This window comes from Gastrolobium bilobum, unplaced genomic scaffold (genome assembly GCF_033153095.1).
Source record: "Gastrolobium bilobum isolate Gb01-03AN ecotype WA unplaced genomic scaffold, APGP_CSIRO_Gbil_v1 utg1269, whole genome shotgun sequence".
In the NCBI taxonomy this organism is placed as follows: domain Eukaryota; kingdom Viridiplantae; phylum Streptophyta; class Magnoliopsida; order Fabales; family Fabaceae; genus Gastrolobium; species Gastrolobium bilobum.
This window is the reverse complement of record NW_026898540.1, coordinates 410,014-428,894: the sequence shown is the minus strand read 5'-3', so window position 1 is coordinate 428,894 and position 18,881 is coordinate 410,014. Positions and strand designations below refer to the sequence as shown.

The 18,881-nt window shown below is 32.4% G+C and overlaps 3 protein-coding genes across 5 annotated transcripts in view; all 3 read left to right on the top strand.

Annotated features, from left to right (window-relative positions):
- LOC133317255 (mediator of RNA polymerase II transcription subunit 25) overlaps positions 1-1,352 on the top strand; it is a 42,606-nt gene extending 41,254 nt beyond the window's left edge. The window contains exons 14-15 of the mRNA XM_061519106.1: positions 407-493; positions 586-1,352. Coding sequence (XP_061375090.1) covers positions 407-493; positions 586-1,095 — 597 coding nt within the window. The 3' untranslated portion in view covers positions 1,096-1,352. The remainder of the gene's footprint in view (positions 1-406; positions 494-585) is intronic.
- A 4,974-nt stretch (positions 1,353-6,326) lies between these two features.
- LOC133317262 (lysine histidine transporter-like 6) lies at positions 6,327-9,275 on the top strand. Of its 2 annotated transcripts, none has more exons than XM_061519117.1 (8): positions 6,327-6,466; positions 6,583-6,722; positions 6,824-7,207; positions 7,905-8,298; positions 8,384-8,489; positions 8,630-8,721; positions 8,838-8,906; positions 9,053-9,275. In XM_061519117.1, the coding sequence occupies exons 1-8, from the start codon at positions 6,437-6,439 to the stop codon at positions 9,149-9,151; spliced, it is 1,314 nt and encodes a 437-aa protein (XP_061375101.1). In that variant the 5' UTR covers positions 6,327-6,436; the 3' UTR covers positions 9,152-9,275. The 2 variants fall into 2 exon arrangements, with proteins under 2 accessions (XP_061375101.1, XP_061375102.1); XM_061519118.1 differs by having other exon boundaries at positions 6,577-6,722.
- A 4,570-nt stretch (positions 9,276-13,845) lies between these two features.
- On the top strand, positions 13,846-18,664 carry LOC133317251 (ATP-dependent Clp protease adapter protein CLPS1, chloroplastic). Of its 2 annotated transcripts, XM_061519099.1 has the most exons (4): positions 13,846-13,990; positions 17,044-17,194; positions 18,025-18,113; positions 18,204-18,664. In XM_061519099.1, exons 1-4 carry the CDS (start codon positions 13,927-13,929, stop codon positions 18,284-18,286), a joined length of 387 nt encoding a protein of 128 aa, XP_061375083.1. In that variant the 5' UTR covers positions 13,846-13,926; the 3' UTR covers positions 18,287-18,664. The 2 variants fall into 2 exon arrangements, with proteins under 2 accessions (XP_061375083.1, XP_061375082.1); XM_061519098.1 differs by having other exon boundaries at positions 18,025-18,664.
- The last annotated feature ends 217 nt before the right edge of the window (positions 18,665-18,881 follow it).

The window sequence follows — 18,881 nt, the reverse complement described above, 5'->3', positions numbered from 1 at the left end:
AGTAGAGCCTCTCCAATTGCTCTACACTATCATTTTCTTCTTTCTGCATTTTTTATTATTAGTTACTGTAAATTTCCATAGAACTCACTGTTCCTGTTATTGTAATTTTCCTTACTGAAACACTGAAACTGTTGCTTCATATCAAAATACATTTCTATAGAACTATCTTTTCTTCTTTTTGTTCTGTTGTTCCCTATCAAAGTGGTTGGTCTGTATCAGTATATTTCACAATTTTTCTGTTATCTGCAATTAGATTCCTGTGACACTGTCATCCGAAGAATTACTTGTAATGACAGTCAGGTCATACCCCTGTAAATTTTAAGTCTACACTATACCTGTGGACCATTGATTTCATATTTTGCAGGAGGGATTTTATGTGACGCTGAATTTATTGTTTTGATTTCAGTGTGCAGTAATTCAATTACCATCACAGACGTTGCTACTATCTGTTTCTGACAAAGCCTGCCGCTTGATTGGGATGCTTTTTCCTGGGGTAACATATTTAGTTGTTGACTTTTGAGATTCTTATGATTCTGTGGATCGATTATACATTGCATACTTACTTGAAGCCTTGAATGCAAGCAGGATATGGTTGTATTTAAGCCACAATTATCCAGTCAGCAGCAGCAACAAATGCAACAGCAACAGCACCAGCAGATGCAATCACAACAGCAGCATCTTCCGCAATTGCAACAACAACAGCAACTTTCTCACATGCAGCAACAACAGCAGCAGCAGCAGCAGCAGCTACAACAACAGCAGCAGCAGCAACTTCCTCAGCTACAACAACAGCAACAGCTTCCTCAGGTCCAACAACAGCAGCTTTCCCAGCTGCAACAGCAGCTGCCGCAAATGCAGCAACAGCAGCAACTCCCTCAACTTCAACAGCAACAACTCTCACAACTACAGCCCCAGCAACAGCTTCCACAATTACAGCAACTGCAGCATCAACAACTTCCTCAGCAGCAACAAATGGTTGGTGCAGGAATGGGTCAAGCCTATGTTCAAGGTCCTGGGCGGTCACAACTGGTTTCTCAGGGACAAGTTTCATCACAAGGAGCAACAAACATGGGTGGAGGGGGCTTCATGAGTTAGCTAAATTTATGGAATTAGTTGATTTAATATAAAGTTTAGGCAGGGAATTGGTTGGTTGTGGAATCAGTTTGATAATAACATTCATGTACTTTTGTTTATAATGTCTCTGTCCTATTATCATGCTTAAAGTGTATTAACATTTTAATCATTTAAAATTTCACATACTTTCTTATAATTTAGAGGGAAAAATGATATTGGGTCAAATTGTGAATATGCTGATTTGTAAGTGGTGAGAAAGATATTATAATAAGAAAGCAGATAGCAAGTGACAATAACATGTCGGTCCTTATCAACTTTTTCAACTATATTTGATTCTCTTAAGGAGTGAACTTTTAAAACTTAGCCCATACAATCTCCTGAATTTTGTACGTGAATATCCTATATTGATCGGGACATTAAAACTTGGGTTATTCAGGACTTCAAACAGCCCCCGTCCCCAGTGTCACAATACCTACAAACAGAAACGCCAACATCATCTTAAAGTTATATATATATATGGGTTTTATAAGAGTTATGTGGTAGGAAAAGTGATTGTGTAATGTTATAGAGATTTGTTTTGCGTGTCTTAATTTTTTATTTATTTTTTTGTTTTAAAAAGTGTGGACCCCACAAAATGTTGTGAGAGTAGGAAAGTTTGTTGTGTTATGTTAAAGGATAAAACGAAAATCCTATATATATATGAGTTTATATTTCACATTTGTCATCGCTGGACGTCAAGCGACAGAATAAATAAATTTGTGTGTGTGTGTATGTACATAGCTTTTGCGGCATCATACGAAGAGAAGAGATAGAAAAAGAAAATATGGGTTCCATATAATTTTTTTAAAGCTTTTTTTTTTATCTTTAGCTTATAAATAGTTTTTAGCTTAAAAATAAGAGGATCGAGACAGGTTCGAAGAAAAAAGCTAAAAGCTAAAAGCTTCTAGTAGGAGCTTTTTTTTAAGCTCTTCTATGTTTTCTTGAATTGTGTATTTTTTTTTTTTAAATGAAGAGTTATAGAGATTGTGAGAGATAATTTTCTTGAAATATGTGCTTTTAAGCTAAAATATTTATGTAATTACTAAACAACTTTTAGCTTTTTTTTCAAGCTCTTTTGTTTTAGCTTTAGCTTATAAGTAACTTCTAGCTTAAAAAAAATGATCCAAACAGGCTCAAAAGTTGTTTGGTGATTACATAAATTTTTTAACTTTAAAGCACATATTTCAAGAAACTCTTTCTATCTCTATAGCTCTTCGTTTAAAAAAAACACAATTCAAGAAAAGTTGATAAAAGCTTAAAAAAAAGCCTATCCTTGAAACTTTTGACTTTTAGCTTCTTCTTTTTTTCATTATATAAAAAAAAAATTCATTATAAGAACTTTTCTCAAAATCTATCTGGTCTAACTTCTACTTATAAATAGCTTCTAACTTAAAAAAATATATAAATAGTCACTGATCAAAAAATTGCGTTGGTTAATATCAGGTGTGGCTCCAAAGATCTAAACTAATGAAAATAAGATGATGGATATTCTTACTACCAAAATCTTCTACTACCAACTCACTACCTATCTAATCACTAGTGGATCAACATTTTCTCTTTTTTCAAAAACTTTTTAGCTTTCTCTCTCCTTGATTCAATGATGATTAGATAGGTAATAAATTAGTAGTAAAAAATTTTAGTAGTAAGAATATCTTTCCTATGAAAATAATAGTTCTTATGAATTGAGTTTGAAACATACGGATCCACGGGCCACTAATCTCGAAAAATGATTTCGACCCGACTAAGTCCACATAATGGCTTGAGTTTGTCTTCTTTTCTCTCCCTAAAGAAATTAAGCATCTTGATAGCATAATGCGATTTGTATAGCAACCATGTGGTGGATATGTGATTTATCTATTTCAAAGGCTATGTGAGTAATTGGAAGACTAGAAATATGGTCAATATATATCTTGTCCTCTCTTTCACGAGAGATTAATTAGAATCATCCAATTGTTAGAGTTTAAAATTATTCATTCATAATAGCACCTATGAGGTTATTGTTTGGTAATGATCAAAGTTATATATTGGATTATAAAACAAATTACTTGGTATTATAATATTTTTACTGCTATTACTATTACGAAATGGACAAAAAATTATTATTATTATTATTATTACTACGAAATGGACAAAATTATTATTATTATTAAACATGTCAGTATTTTTTAATTGTGTTAGTGATATTTATGTTAGTTTACTCATATATCAGTTAATTCATGTTAGAATTTAAAGATTTAACCATTTGTCTACTTATACAACAAATACTCATCAGCCCACTTAGATTAAGAATTTGGTAGTATGGCCCGTAATTGAAGTAATACATGTTAGGGTTATTATGTGATGCTGAATAATAATATTATCTTTACTAATAAGGATTTATATCATAATTTATTATGAGTAAACCTTTTTTTCTTAAAACAATAGATTAGTTTTCAGCTTATTACATAACATAACTTTTTACAAATATATATTCATAATTATTGCCTTATCAAAGTATATATAGACATTAAAACAAAATTGTGCATCACCGATTGAAATAACCTTTTGGAGAAGGAAAAAAAAAAAGGTACAAAAATTATGCAGAAATAAAATAAGGTTTCTTTTCAATATTTTGTTTCTAATTGTTCGAGTCAAATATTGATTTGTAGTTGCAATATCAGGTTATTGATTTAAAAAATTGTCAATTCAAGTGTCTGTGTTATGGCCTAATGAAATTAATTAGTCTCTAGGTTGTGTTGCTTAGGAAGGCTTTAATCTCTAGTTCCAAATTTGATCATTGAGTAAATGACGCGCTTATTTTGTTTTCTCTTTATAAATTAAGGGGTTTTTGTTTGTCCTTTAACTTGACATGGTAAAGTTTTCTATACATACAACATTTTGTGGGGTCCATATTTTTTGAAGCAAAAAAAAAAAAAAAAAAAAAACTAAGGCATGAAAAATGAATCTCAATAACATGACACAATCACTTTTCCTACAATATAACTCTTATAAAACCCATAAACTAATGTCACAACTCTTTAACTATGTTGGTAATTTTTTAATTGTTAGACAATTAAGAAAGCCTAAAGGGAGAATCCTTGTTTTATGATGTCTCATTCTTTAGAATTTTCTTCCACACACTCTAAAAAGAAAACAAAAGAAAAGTTGAGTATATTTAAAGCCATGTTAGTGGCTGGTTCACAAAGAAGAATAAAGGATTAATTCCTTCTTTGTCTCTATAATTTAAGTTAGATTATTCAGACCATGATTGCTATACTTTCATAATCCCTTAGTTGTTTATAATTTCATGCATGCACTTATTACTTTTTTTTTTTTTTTTAATATTCCAATCAGTTCATCGCTTCACGACTAGTCCAATTTGGAGCGGGTCCAGAATTAAGATTTTAAACCCCTCCTAAAAATAATACTGAAGAGGATTGTATACATGCTTTCACCTCCACCTGCTCAACTCTCATACGACAACTGAGTTACACCATTCATTTGATACTTGCACTTATTACTAAACCAGGTTAGATAAGTAAAGGAAGAATTAAAGAAAAAACTTTCTTTTGGTATCTGATTCTTTGTGGCTCTCAATTCACTTCTCCCATACAAGATGAAGTTGCGAGCTTCGAATTTGATCTATATTATATGTGAGTGACTCTAGCTTACGTTTTTTGGTTGTCTCTTCTATTTATGCTTCATTTATTAACTTATTTACTAGAAATGAATGAGGTACTTGTTTCAGTTATGAACGGAAAGGAATTTGTATATTATGGCAATTATCAGTTTATATAAGGGCATGCTTGTTTGTACATTTTAAGGTAAAAAGTAATTATTTAATTGAAAAACATGTTTAGAAAAAATTAAGATAATTAAATAAGTTTTTCTAAAAAAAATAAAAATCAACCAAAATAGTTTTAGTATTTTTTTTTTTGTTTAAGTTTTAGTATGAGCAAAATCATGGGGTAATGTGTATCAAATAAATGGCATTAATATCAGTCGGTTAGTTCTATACACATGCATTCGTCAGGTGTCACAAGTCACAAACTCAGGCTTGTTTGTTCCTTTCCCAAATTCAGTTTTTGTAAGAAAGTTATGTAGCCCAAGTCCCAAACTATAATTCACCTTTAAAACAAGGTAAAATAAAATTAATTTATATACTAAAAAATAAAAAAAATAAAATTGATTTGGGAAGAAAGGGGTAGGATTAGGAAAATGAGAGAAAAGTAACCTACATCTTGTGCTACATATGCTAATAGGAATAACAATGAGGATAATATTTTTAACTCTTTCTTTTTGCTATGCCAAACTTGAGATTCCTAGCACTAGCAGTCACCTTTCACCTAATAAAAACACTTTAATCATTAACCAGAAATAAATGGTTCTTCACTAGGCCACAATCAACAAGTGTAATGATTAAAGGTTTGATCCCTTTCACTCACAGCAAAACGTTTGAATCATTATTCCACTCCAAAAATTAAACAAATTTTTCAGAGAGAGGTCCATAGTTCAGGGTAAAATTCACATTTCAATTTGATCATCCGTCAAATTACACATACAAGTAATCATCTGATTAAACCAGTTCACTTACCCCACTAAAAAAGTGGGAAGTTTCTTGGTGCCCCCATAGAGTAATTAAATTAGGTGATGTTCCTTCAAAAAGAAATTATTCTCTTTTAGCATAAAGAAAAATATTATTACTCTACAAGTTTCCAACATTGTAGGTGGCCAGGATTTGAACTACCTACAGAGGAAAATGTTAGCAGATAGTGATGAAAACCTCAAAATGACTCCTTGCACGCTTGGATATGTTAGTGGGTTTAGCACATGCCACCTATGCCTAGAGGGATTTGTTCTTACAACTGTTGATTCCCCAGTTTCAAATAAAACATAATATGGTTATGTGGGGGGACAAATCTTCGATGCATTAAATGCATACAACTCGATATATCTTTTTTTGAAACTTTTTTTAATACTTTTGATTTTTTTCAAATCAAGTTGAAAAAGTTTTTTCTTCTTGGAAAAAAGATGTATCGAGTTGGGTACATCTTATGTACTAAAGATTTATTCCATATGAGAAAATCATAATCATACAAAAGTGGATCAATGATAATAAAAGAAAAGAGAAAAAAAGAAGTTGAAATGAATAATTAAAAAATCATCACCGTTAATTTATCTATTGTGATTTTTTCACATTTCCATGTCATGAGATCCATTTACAAGGCCAAATGTTCATCATTAATACATGAAGTATTTAACTTTCATGAACCGCTTCATATAAATATGCACACCCTTGACCATAACTTCAAAATCCAAAGTCTGCTCTTCTTTGTAAGTCAAAATGGTCTCAACTTCTTCTCCTCCTTCTAAGGTAATAATTTCAATGTAGTCTATCTATACTAGTCTATGTCTATAGCCTCTTTGCCTTACCAATTTCTTCATGTTACATTAGGAGTCTTATTCTTGTTGCATCTTCTACACTTGCAGGAAGTTCAATCAGACCAAAAATGGGTGGACAATGGTCCTTCTCGCGAGGCCAAATGGTGGTACTCAACATTCCACACTGTGACAGCCATGATAGGTGCAGGTGTTCTCAGCTTGCCCTATGCCATGGCATATCTAGGATGGTAAACATTAAGACTATGGTTTTAACAAAACACAAAAAGTGACAACTTGAGCAATATGTAGCTGAAAGATTGACTCTCTTTTTTTTTTCTATTCTTTTCAGGGTTCCAGGAACCTTGATGTTGTTGTTATCTTGGTGCCTGACCTTAAACACAATGTGGCAAATGATCCAACTCCATGAATGTGTTCCTGGAACTCGTTTTGATCGTTATATTGATCTTGGTAGACATGCTTTTGGACCAAAACTTGGACCATGGATTGTGCTGCCTCAGCAATTGATTGTCCAGGTTGGATGTGATATTGTCTACATGGTCACTGGAGGGAAGTGCCTTAAGAAGTTCATGGAGATTGCATGCACCAATTGCACACAACTCAAGCAATCCTACTGGATTCTAATTTTTGGTGCCATCCATTTCTTTCTGTCTCAGCTTCCCAATTTCAATTCTGTTGCTGGTGTTTCTTTAGCAGCAGCTGTGATGTCATTAAGGTACTTCATGATCTCCACATGTCTAAGACTTTTCTTGAACTCTAGCTTTTGAACATGACTAATAATATTTATGAGTTTTTGAGTACTTGCTGAGCTATCTTGACATTTTATATCCATATAAAGCAAATTCCTTGGAAAAATATAATTTGGATTCTTCACAAAATAATTTATCCATGTGCAAAGCATTAAAACCTGTCCCAGAAACTCAGAATTTGATAGACAGGCTAAATTAAGGTAGAAAGATATCAATAAATATACACCCTTTTGTTTGTGTTTGTGAAGAAGCAGAGTCACATGGCTTTTAAAACTCGGCTGTCAGAGGACAAAATTCTACTTTCAGAAAAATATCTTTGCTTTGAACATGGTTTGGATTAATTAAAGTAAACTTTTAATAGATAATCATATGATATTCATTAATTTTTTTGAATCCAGCTGCTCCTAATTAAGTTGGAATTTACACAATTTACAAGGCCTAACATAGTTCCAAATTATATGGATATCATATATAGTTCCAAATTATACTACTTTGAAAGGCCTGAGAAATGAGCCACCACTTCCATGACACACCACAGGTCATCTTTTCTTTTCTTTAACCATTTTTTGATAAGTGAAAACAAGAACATGATGGGGTAAAAGGAAAGTGACTTATTACTTCAAAAACACTACCTTACTCAGTCTCATGGTGCTTTCGTTGCAGCTATTCAACCATAGCCTGGGTGGCTCCTTTGGCTAAAGGTAGAGTCGACAATGTTAGCTATGCCTACAAGCAAACAAGTACAACTGACTTATTGTTTCGAGTTTTCAATGCACTTGGTCAAATTTCATTTGCATTTGCTGGCCATGCTGTGGTCCTTGAAATTCAAGCTACAATTCCATCAACTCCTGAGAAACCATCAAAGATACCAATGTGGAAAGGTGCTGTTGGGGCCTATTTCATCAATGCTATATGCTATTTCCCAGTTGCACTTGTAGGATATTGGGCCTTTGGAAGAGATGTTGATGATAATGTGCTTATGGCACTTGAAAAACCTGCATGGCTCATTGCCTCAGCTAACTTAATGGTATTCATTCATGTTGTTGGTAGCTACCAGGTATGAATACAAAACAAAGATATGCTACCCCAAATTAGGTTATTCCTGTTTCTGACCTGATTAATGGAGAGAATATGGATTCCAGGTTTATGCTATGCCTGTTTTTGACTTGATTGAGAGGATGATGATCAAAAGATTCAACTTCCCTCCAGGACTAAGACTTAGACTAGTTGCTAGATCTTCTTTTGTAGGTGAGATGTCCAAAACCATCCATGCTATCACTGAAAATAAATAAACTTATAGTTGTAAAGAGCAGAGAAAGGGGTAGGATAATTGTTCTTTCTTTCCATGAAAAGTCTTGAATTCACTAGAACTTGTTAAAATGTTACAGCTTTTACATTATTCATTGGGATTACATTCCCTTTCTTTGGTGATCTTCTTGGGTTCTTTGGTGGATTTGGTTTTGCTCCCACTTCATATTTTGTAAGTCTCTCTCTTACCATCTCAACTTCCTCATGATTATATTAAATTACCAAATTTACAAGAATTAATTCAAAACCTAGAAGATCAATAATAATCTGGTGTTACAATTGATTCAGCTTCCTAGTATAATGTGGCTGATAATCAAGAAGCCAAAGAGATTCAGCATCAACTGGTTCATCAATTGGGTAATGATTTATTTACTTTAGCACCTTTTCTTTTGAAATGCACCAAAGAAACAGTCTAAAATAAAAAGAATACAAAAACCAGATGATCACAGTTCATAGTAGTTTCCTGTTGCCATTGACCCTCAAATTTTTATTTTTTTTTCCAGGCTGCAATATATATTGGAGTGTGCATTATGTTGACATCCACAGTTGGTGGCTTGAGGAATATTATTGCTGATTCCTCCACTTATAAATTCTACACCTAAACTATATTGTTAATTGTCATTGTAAGAATATGGCATCTTTAATTGATCAAGTTAATTAGACTGCACTAGTTGATAATCTATTTAATAGTGTCCTTTGTTCCTTTGACCAGAAACTCTCTTTATATTTTTCTTTTTCTCAAAGTTTATTTTGTCCTGTTGAGAAGTTGACCTATTGATAGAACAAAATGCTTTCTTTCTTTCTTTTTTTCTTATTCTGTTCCTAGTGGTTTTTAATTAATCAAGTTAATTAGACTGGACTCGATGATAATCAAGTTAATAGTGTCCTTTGTTCTTTTTTTTTTTTTTTTGGATTGAAACTATGTCCTTAGTTCTTTGAGCTGCAAGCTTTTTTTTAGCTTTCTTTTTTTCAAAGTTTATTTTGTCTTGTTGAGAAGTTGACCTATTGATTGAACAAATTGCTTTTGTGAATCTGTTCCTGGCGGCTTATAATTCGTTTGACACCGGTGTCAAATTTTAAAATTTGAGATTAAATCTTAACAATTGATTTCCGTCAATCAATTATTATCATTTATTGAGAATCAAACTTATTAATTAATATTAATTCTCAATAAATGATAACCATTGATTGACGGAAATCAACGGATAGAATTTGGTGTCAAAGGATCCTAACACAATTAAATAACCCACCACAAAAAATTGGATGCATATGGCGAATTTTTAATAAGATTCAATGAACTTGATCATGCCAATAACAATGTCAATGATGTTTTACATAAAGCAAAAACAAATATATACTTTAGGTGATTTACACAAAGTCTGACTGGTCAGACTTTGTGTAAATCTGAAAAGTTATTTTTTTTTTCTCTTTCCAGTCACATCGCTGACGTGTAAAGTAAAAAAAAAAAGTATGACCGGTAAGACTAAGAATTCTTATTTTTCATCTCAATCGTTGATAGACGAAAATCAACGATTGTTATTTGTAGTATAATTAATAATTTTACACTGCACACTTGCATCTTTATCCGTAAATGAAAGGATAACAAGTATTGCTTACATAAACTTAAGTATACTTATGCTTGGTATCATATATAGTTAATTCGATGTACCAAATATATATATATATATATATATATATATATATATATATATATATAATTCTTGCTCACATATAAAATTTAAAATGAACTCAATTTTATATTAATAGTACTTGTTAAAAATCAATCGAAAATAATCATCATCCAAAGGAGGAAAGCTGTCTCCGTGCCACAATTCGTCACATGGTGATTCACCAATCATCACCACTTTGCTCTTCTGCAACACAAACTGCGAAAAGATAAATCAAGGCAAAAGTATCGTAATGGGACTGCATTAGGTCCTGCATTAGGAACGCGTATTGGTGGAACCGAATTGAGTTTTTTGAAAAATTGAACCGAATTGGTTTAAATGGTTCGGTTCAAAAATGGTTCGGTTCAAAATTGATTCGGTTTGGAAGTGGTTTGGTTCGGTTAGAAACGATTCGGTTCGAAACCGGTTCGGGTCGACCTTATTTTGAAAAGAAATTTTTAAAAAAAATTTAAAATTAAAGTTATAAAAATCAATTTGGTTTGGTTTGAAAATGGTTCAGTTCGGTTCAAAATAGTTCAGTTTTTAAACTGATTCTAAAAATTGGTTCGATTTACGAACTGATTCTTTAAAAACCGGTTCGATTCATAAACTGATTTTTAAAAACCGATTATTTTAAGAGCGGTTCGGTTCAGTTCATGGTTCAGTTCAGTCTTTTGGTTATTTTGTACACTCTTAAACTGCATGACATCAGTTGAGGTAGACACTAGTCCAGCAGTGAGTCCAGATAAAATTGATCTTATTACGGAACTAATTGCATTAGTACGACAAAACATATCAAACATACTTTCACTAGGCAAATGTTTTACCAAACCTTCTTACTTCTTAGTATGGTGCTTTTGCCAAAAATTTATCTTTCAGTCATACATATTTAAATTGCATTAGTATGCCAAAAATTGCGTTAGCCTCGGTTTGCCCATTTTTAATCCTTGTTTTTTTTATGGTACAAACATGTCCTTTTGGTTGCATTGTGACCATTCTTCAAGGTTTTGAAAGTATTGGAAATTAATTCACGCGTTTTAAATAATTTCCTAATGCGCATGGGGTGTCTATCAATTCTTCATCATGTGTCTTAAACATGAATATGGTCATCATTAATACATGAAATATTTGACAAATTACATGAACAACCTCAGCTCTGCTTTCTAAGTTAGTCAAATTGGTCTCAACATCTTCTCTCCCTTCTAAGGTTATAAATTCGATGTAGTCTATATCTTTAGGCTCTTTGCCTGGCCAGTTTTCATGCTACGTTAGAATTCTTATTCTTGTTGCATCTTCTACACTTGCAGTAGGTTCAATCAAACCAAAAATGAGTGGACAATGGCCCTTCTGGCAGGGCTAAACAATCTATAAAGTTTAAATTTATTTATTAAAGACATGATTCTTAGTATATCAAAAGGTACGCTATTATGTTTACTTAGATATTCCTGTAAAGTTTGAAAGACTATAATCTTCCTTTATAGTTCACGTTACTTTTGTTTACTGCTATTGAAATTGTTTCTACCGCATATCCTAAATATAAAGGGAATCTAGTAAAATTTATTATCCTTAGTTCGTTTTTCATCACGGATTTATGGGTCAAACCTATATTGTTACTCACATTAATCAACGTTGTAGATATTTAAACCAAAATAAAATGTCACTTAATCAAACGGGTCTATATAATACACTCATATATAGATGATGACTTAATCTGTTGTAATTAAAAAAAAAAAACTACAATAGATTGCAATTCATTTTAATTATGAAATTTATAATACAACAAAAAACAAATAAGTTTGATCCATCATCTCTTCATGTTTTCTATTTATTTATTTATTTTTTGTCCATATTGTTTCTTCAACTCACGTAAATTGCTTCCCGAGAATTTAGAACTTCAAAATGGGCACCCTTATCTTTGAAGGTCAAATACCATTAAGGCAGCCAAAACAATTAAGTAAATTGTCGGTGTAACGATTACAAGGCTGATAGGGAATGGGGCCTGCCAGTTGACGTAGCAAGAACTAACCCATATTTATGTTTCAAGTAAGGGTTTATTCATTTTTTTATTAGAAGAGGGATATTTTCGTTATCAAGATTTTTCACTACCTATCTAATCACCATTAGATTAATATTTTCTCTGTCTTCAAAAACTTTTTAACATTCTCTTTCTTTGATCCAATGATGATGTGGTGGGTAGTAAGTTAGTAGTAAGAGAATTTTTAGTAATTAGAATATCCTTACTCTTTTTATTAAGGGAAATACTTATGTTATGTAACATGATAGGAAACCAATTTCCTACACTAACAAACTTTGGTGGGATCCATTGTGAAAAAAAAAACAAAAAACAAAAGAAATGTTAGCACAATAATCGATAGATCAATAGGAATTACTTTTTCTATCATGTTACATAATAAATGTATTGCCCTTTTATTAATCATTGAAAAAAAGATTTTTTTTCTTTTAAATAAAAAAGCGGTATGTATAACAATTTATATAAAAAAAGGATAAATAACAATCATTTTACGGGAAAAAGTTTACTTGTCATGCAAAACTACAGACAAAAGATAATTATTGAATACAGTGTTTGTTACAAATTTTTTATTATTATTTATGTTGTCGTTTTGCTTTGCAGGAAAAAAAAATGGTTACTGCAACAGTACGAAACCAAAGCCCAAAAAAGAAGGAGGTCATTTACACTGAAGCCCACGTCAAAAAATGTTGTCACACAGTAAAATTTTATACATTAACCAATATTATTAAAATTGGCTCGATCATTGACTCGGTTGAAGTACTGAGTTATTAAATCATTAGTTCAATCGCATGACCTGATTATTATATGCAATTTTATAATTTATATTAAAAAATTATAACATAATCAAATATCTAAAAAAAATAAAATTTTTAAATATTTTAATATAAAAAATAATAAATCACATATTATTATACAATAAAGGATCAAACAAAGATATAATGATCGTGCTACGAGACTTCAGGTTCAGTAAACGACATCTCTAACTATAAATCAAATCAAATTTTTTTTGCATAGTGCATAATTGAGACAATATTAGTGTTGTAGATACATAACTCATGTAAGTCAATAAACAGAAAAATATTTAAATATGTCCATTATGAATTTTTTTTTGAAAAAAAAATTTGGAATTTTTTTTTTAGACCGGGCCGAATCACCAATCGAGTCATCGATTTTCATGAAAACTGACCGGTTCGTTGATTCAACCAAACCGATTATATGACCGGTTTATTGGTTCCCTGATTGTTCCGATTTTATTAACATTGCATGTACCTCCTTTTCTTATTTTATATTATATTAATTATCAGGTATACAAGAAATTTAGTCTTTTAAAACTTTTACTAACAATTTAATTTTAAAATTTATTTATGCGTATAAGCTAATATCTAAATTTTCAAAATTTATGTAAGTTATTTTTCAAAAAAAATACAGAAAAAACTAATATAATATGGGTTTTGTAAATTATAAAACTTTGTAAATTGCAAGTTAAGGATAAAACTTGTTAATTGACACAAGTGCCAAACAATTGTTATATATACACGTGTCATTTTCTCAGCCCACCAGTTTTCAATCCTAATTTTCCATTTTCCATTTTTGGTTTCCTCATTTTTTTGATGTGCAGAGAAGAAAAACAAAACCCCAAAAAGAAAACATCAATCAGAAGGAAAAGAGAGAGAGAGAGATGGAGAATGCGATTTGTGGGAGAATGGGCCTCTCTCCCAACCAGGTCTTCAACCCGAAACCAGGTTCTTCCTTCACTTCTTTCTTACTTCTCAGAGATTTCGATTCCTTAGGCACTTCAACACAGTGGTTTTTTCGACTCTCTGATGTGAATGAATAAATTTTGTTATGTACTTGAGTTTCTGGTGTTTAGGGAAATTGGGGTTTGGTTATATTTTTGTAGGGTTTTCGTTTTCTTCTTTAACCAGCAAAATAAGGTTTTTTTTTTTCTTTTGAATTTGTTGACTAGCATGAATGTTTTAGCAATCCGAAGTAGTTCTCTAGCTGCAATTCATTGACAATGGTGTTTTCAGTATCATCCCAGAAGATAGAGGGATAAAGTCACAATCTTTGGGAATTGGGTTAGCTCGGTATTATTAACTTAGTCCTATTTCTCCGTTTAGTTCATGTTCTTCCCTTGCTAGAATTACAATTATACTTCCTAATTTTAGCCCTTTGTTTTATTCTATTTTTGTAGAATTTTGGTTCAAGTGAGTAACCCTTTAGGGAAGTATAGTTGATTGATCACCAGGGGATTGGTTCAAGTGGTACATGCTTGATTTCGCTTAAGCAAGGTATTGAGTTCAAGTTCACGTGAATGCAAAAAATCCTCTTTGAGAGAGCTAGTCCCACCATGATTTGGTTGTTCCGGCTCGAACATGATTGCTTCCCGTGGAGGATAATTGTGGTTTATCCAAAAAAGTATAGTTGATTGATCAGATTGATTTCGAGTTTCCCTGCTGCTCTAAAAAAATGACCCATTTCCCATAGTTTGAGATTAGGACTACACCTGCTAGAATGGAAAAAGGAGCATAACTTCCCTTCTAGTACTGAAGGAAATGAAATGAAGCTCCTGATGATGTTTTGTAGTCCAATTGGCCGACCCCAAACATGCTGTGGCGGTATAATAGGCGGGGTATAAATACGACAGTGAAGTGGATAAAATTGCTATACTAAATTATACTACACATATATAAATGCTCAAAAATAAAAAAAATTACTCAAAATCAAAGACTTTTGTTCATAATTAATTGTATTGTCACTTTCATTCTAAACAAGGATTAAAGGAACATAAAGGAAGCAACAAAAATTCATTGAATGGAACTAAATTAACAACATTCAAGGAACATAAAGGAAGGACCTAAATATTGCTGAATACAAATTTCCGTAGTCACTTTCAAATTCAATGAAGGAACTAATCACAATCATCATTTCCACCTGATTCTAAGTCTTCTTCTTCATCACTTTCACTATTATTAAAATTGCAGATCTGTTCCTCCTCTTCAATTTCTTCATCGCCACCTTCTTTACTCTCTATAACTGTTTTTCCCTTTTCCTTTCCCCTACCGCTAGAGCTTTGAAGGTATATAAGTAGCTTGCTTCTTCAATCTTGTATGATGCCTAGTGGTTGTTAAAGGCTCATCAGCCCTATGAACAGAGAGCAAGAAATTCTGGAAAGATACTTGCTTGGAAATATGAAAAATATGTCTATTTGATGAGTGGGTTGCGGGAAAATAGAGGAGATACAGTTGCAAGAGATACTTTTTTCTGGCACAAGGAGGAAGAGGGAGTGAGCCAGAAATGAGTCACAATCAAGAAAGATGTGGCTTGCAACTTAAAGAAGGGGAAAAAGTTGATTGCATCCCCTTACAATCGATTATTACATGTCCTTCACATTAGCGTTGAAATCATGCTGCTACGGCCACGATTAACTACCCGTGATTGTGGCTGTTATAGCCGCTACTGCAAATGGTGGCATCGCATAGCTAAAATAGCGGCTGGGCGCCACTACCTGCACCATGGTGCATGATAGTGCCACTATTAATGACAGGGTCCAATATTTTCTTAAGTTATTAAGTATATGTATATGTATGAAAAGTAAATTGCTGTCTTCACATCAAGCTAGCTGATATTAGTAAGTATAAGAGGTGAGTGCCTGAGTTTATGAGGAGGTTTCACTTAGATAAACCCTGCCAAGCAAAAGAGTATGTTAGTGGTTTATCCTGATTGATGGACACGGGGTCTAGTAATGTTTGTAATGTGATGTTTTTAATATTACATTGGCTTCAACCTGAATGTATTAGGTTCTTTATGGTTTGTTCCTCTTTTTTGCTCTTTTATTTGTATTTGATCATTGTCTTCAGGGAAAAATATATACGCACCTATTAACTTTTACTAGTAGCCTCCATGAACTTTCATGTTACCAACTGAACCCCCAAACTATGAGAAATGCTACAATATGTCAATTCATCGGTTATTTTAACAAATTTTGTTTATCATGCAATAATTATGTAACGGCTAATACTCTTGTCATAACCTAATCTGATATTGGTCCCATAATTCCATCAAAATAAAAAATTAATAGAGTATTTTAACACTTTTTTTTAAGTATAAAATATAAAATAATTTCTCAAAAATATTAATTTTCTTTTAAAAAATCTCATATAATGATAAGTATATTAGTGATAACAAGGTTATCAAATCGCAATTCCGGTCGTGAATCGCCAGGATAATTTTTTATTTGTGAATCTTGAACCGTGCAAGTGGCTTGGCAAATCGTATAACAGAAATTGTTAGATCTGCCAATGAGCTTGTAGCTCGATTGGCACCGGCTCTAGCCTTCAAGATTTGGGTGTGATTTTGAAGTCGGAAGTTCAATTGTCCACCTTGCTAACTTTCCCTTGCCGACCAAATTTTTTACCTAATATGCAGATAAATAAATTCTTAGATCCAGAGAGATTTAGAAGTTCATGGTGGGTACTACAATTGCCTTAAAGTTTGAGGGGTGTGTACACTGCACATTTTTCCTGAGCCTTTATTTCCATTCCCTTTTATGTGTGCTTGTTTGTTGAAATTCCTGTGTTTGTTCATATTTATTCATGTTTCTTGATACCTGTAGAAGTTCATTACTAATAATTTTTCACTATAAGTGGTAGATAGCTTGTTTTGTTTCTGACATATTATATACTTGTTTTACAATTTACTTTGTGATTGGAAATGTTTAGCGTCCATAAAACCTTGTCTCATCCTATGTTATGGTGAGTGCTACAAGTATAGTTGTTAAAGATTTGCATTACAGGGGACAAATATTCTTTTTGTAAAGGACCATGCTCCAATCTTTGTGTTCCCATGGCCGTTTTAGCAACAGGACCTGGAAAAGGGGGAGGGCTGCTGGAAAAGCCAGTAATTGAAAAAGTCGCCCCTGGCCGTGAATCTGAATTTGATTTGAAGTAAGCAGAAGTTTTGACTGTTTATCTTCAAATTAATACTTTTCTAAATGCGCAAAATTCATTTTTCAACTTTGTTTTTCTAAATGCGATAACAAGGAGATCCTCATTACAATGTGACAGTATTTAAACCATTGAATGTTTGAAGAGATTTGCCAATAAACAATGGGAAATTGAAGAATTTTTTTTTCAATGGGGTCCCTATTATTATTGATAATGTAAAAAACCAATTCAACCCAAAAGTTTAAGCTGTTGGGTGAGGCTACATTAATAGTTTTATATATCTCAACACGCCGCTGTTGGATGGGGCTACATTAATAGTTTTATATATCTCAACACGCCCCTTCACACGAGAGCCCTCTGAGCTTGAAGGGTGGACAATGCATAGGCCCACCTACCTGTGCGAAGAAAGAAATTCCACTAGAAAGAAAGTGAAGGGCAGTGAGGATCGAACTCGGTACACCGAGGCTTTGATACCATGTAAAGAATCAATTCAACCCCAAAGCTTAAGCTGTTGGGTGAGATTACATTAATAGTTTTATATATCTCAACAGAATATAAGGCATGTGGTCATTTGTTGTAAAAACCAGCCTAAAACTGGATTTATTCAAAATAATTTGGTTAGTCATTTATAAAATGAGTGGATCTTTATGCCTTAACCTTCCTGATGAGAAGGAACTAGGAGATCCATTATAGCGGTTTAGCTGCTTTGTTGTTCTGTTATGCTGGTTAATTTTCTAGGATATTATATATGGATAGTTAACTATTTCTTTCTTTCTAGAATGAAATGAAAGAAAGAAAATATTTGATTCTGGCTTTTCTAAGATGTGCAGGAAGTCACGGAAAACAGCACCACCATACCGTGTAATATTGCACAATGACAACTACAATAAACGGGAATATGTAGTCCAAGTACTGATGAAGGTCATCCCTGGAATGACCCTTGATAATGCAGTTAATATCATGCAAGAAGCTCACTACAATGGACTTTCAGTGGTAATCATCTGTGCTCAAGCTGATGCTGAAGATCATTGCATGCATCTAAGAGGCAATGGGTTACTCAGTTCAATTGAACCTGCTAGTGGTGGTTGCTGATGACAGGTTTCAGTTTAAATCTCCCTTTGCTTTAGTATGTGTATATAAGTTCCCCACTTGAAAGTTTAGAGAAACTAAAAAAAGAAAAAAGACATATCTTGTGTAAAACCTCATCATCTTATTATTAAGACATGAGATAGTTGTGATTTTGAATAAAGCATTTCACAACACCTTGTCAAGTATCTTATTTGTAGGATTCCACCAAATAATTGACCAAGTTTTTGTTTTTTAAAATCATGGGATTTAAATGTGATCCTTTAGCATATCCGTTGATGGAGGTGCTGATCAATATACCAAAAATTTGATGTCTTTTTTATTTCTTAGTGCAGGCTAAGAGATAAATAGTTAGGATTATCTTGTACTGGTACTTAATGTTTAGTGATGATGATTTTACACATTTTATGCACATATTATGTAAATTAATTAATAACAGTTGTAGTTTTACTCAATATTTTTGATGATTCAAACGTGACCGGTAACTTCACCCAAAAAACAAAAACAAAAGAAATAAAACGTTAACACTTAATACACAAGTAACTTTCATTTCTTTAAAAGTACATAAATGAGAATATGAGATAAACCTGCTTTGTTGTAC

Bases quoted from the DNA above. Each gene is read 5' to 3' on its own strand.
- LOC133317262 (XM_061519118.1), top strand. From the start codon at position 6,437: ATGGTCTCAACTTCTTCTCCTCCTTCTAAG. The intron at 7,208-7,904 runs GTACTTCATGAT...CTTTCGTTGCAG, and splicing joins GCAGCTGTGATGTCATTAAG to CTATTCAACCATAGCCTGGG. The intron at 8,907-9,052 runs GTAATGATTTAT...TTTTTTTTCCAG, and splicing joins TCAACTGGTTCATCAATTGG to GCTGCAATATATATTGGAGT.
- LOC133317251 (XM_061519098.1), top strand. From the start codon at position 13,927: ATGGAGAATGCGATTTGTGGGAGAATGGGCCTCTCTCCCAACCAGGTC. The intron at 13,991-17,043 runs GTTCTTCCTTCA...TTTGCATTACAG, and splicing joins GGTCTTCAACCCGAAACCAG to GGGACAAATATTCTTTTTGT. The intron at 17,195-18,024 runs GTAAGCAGAAGT...TAAGATGTGCAG, and splicing joins GAATCTGAATTTGATTTGAA to GAAGTCACGGAAAACAGCAC.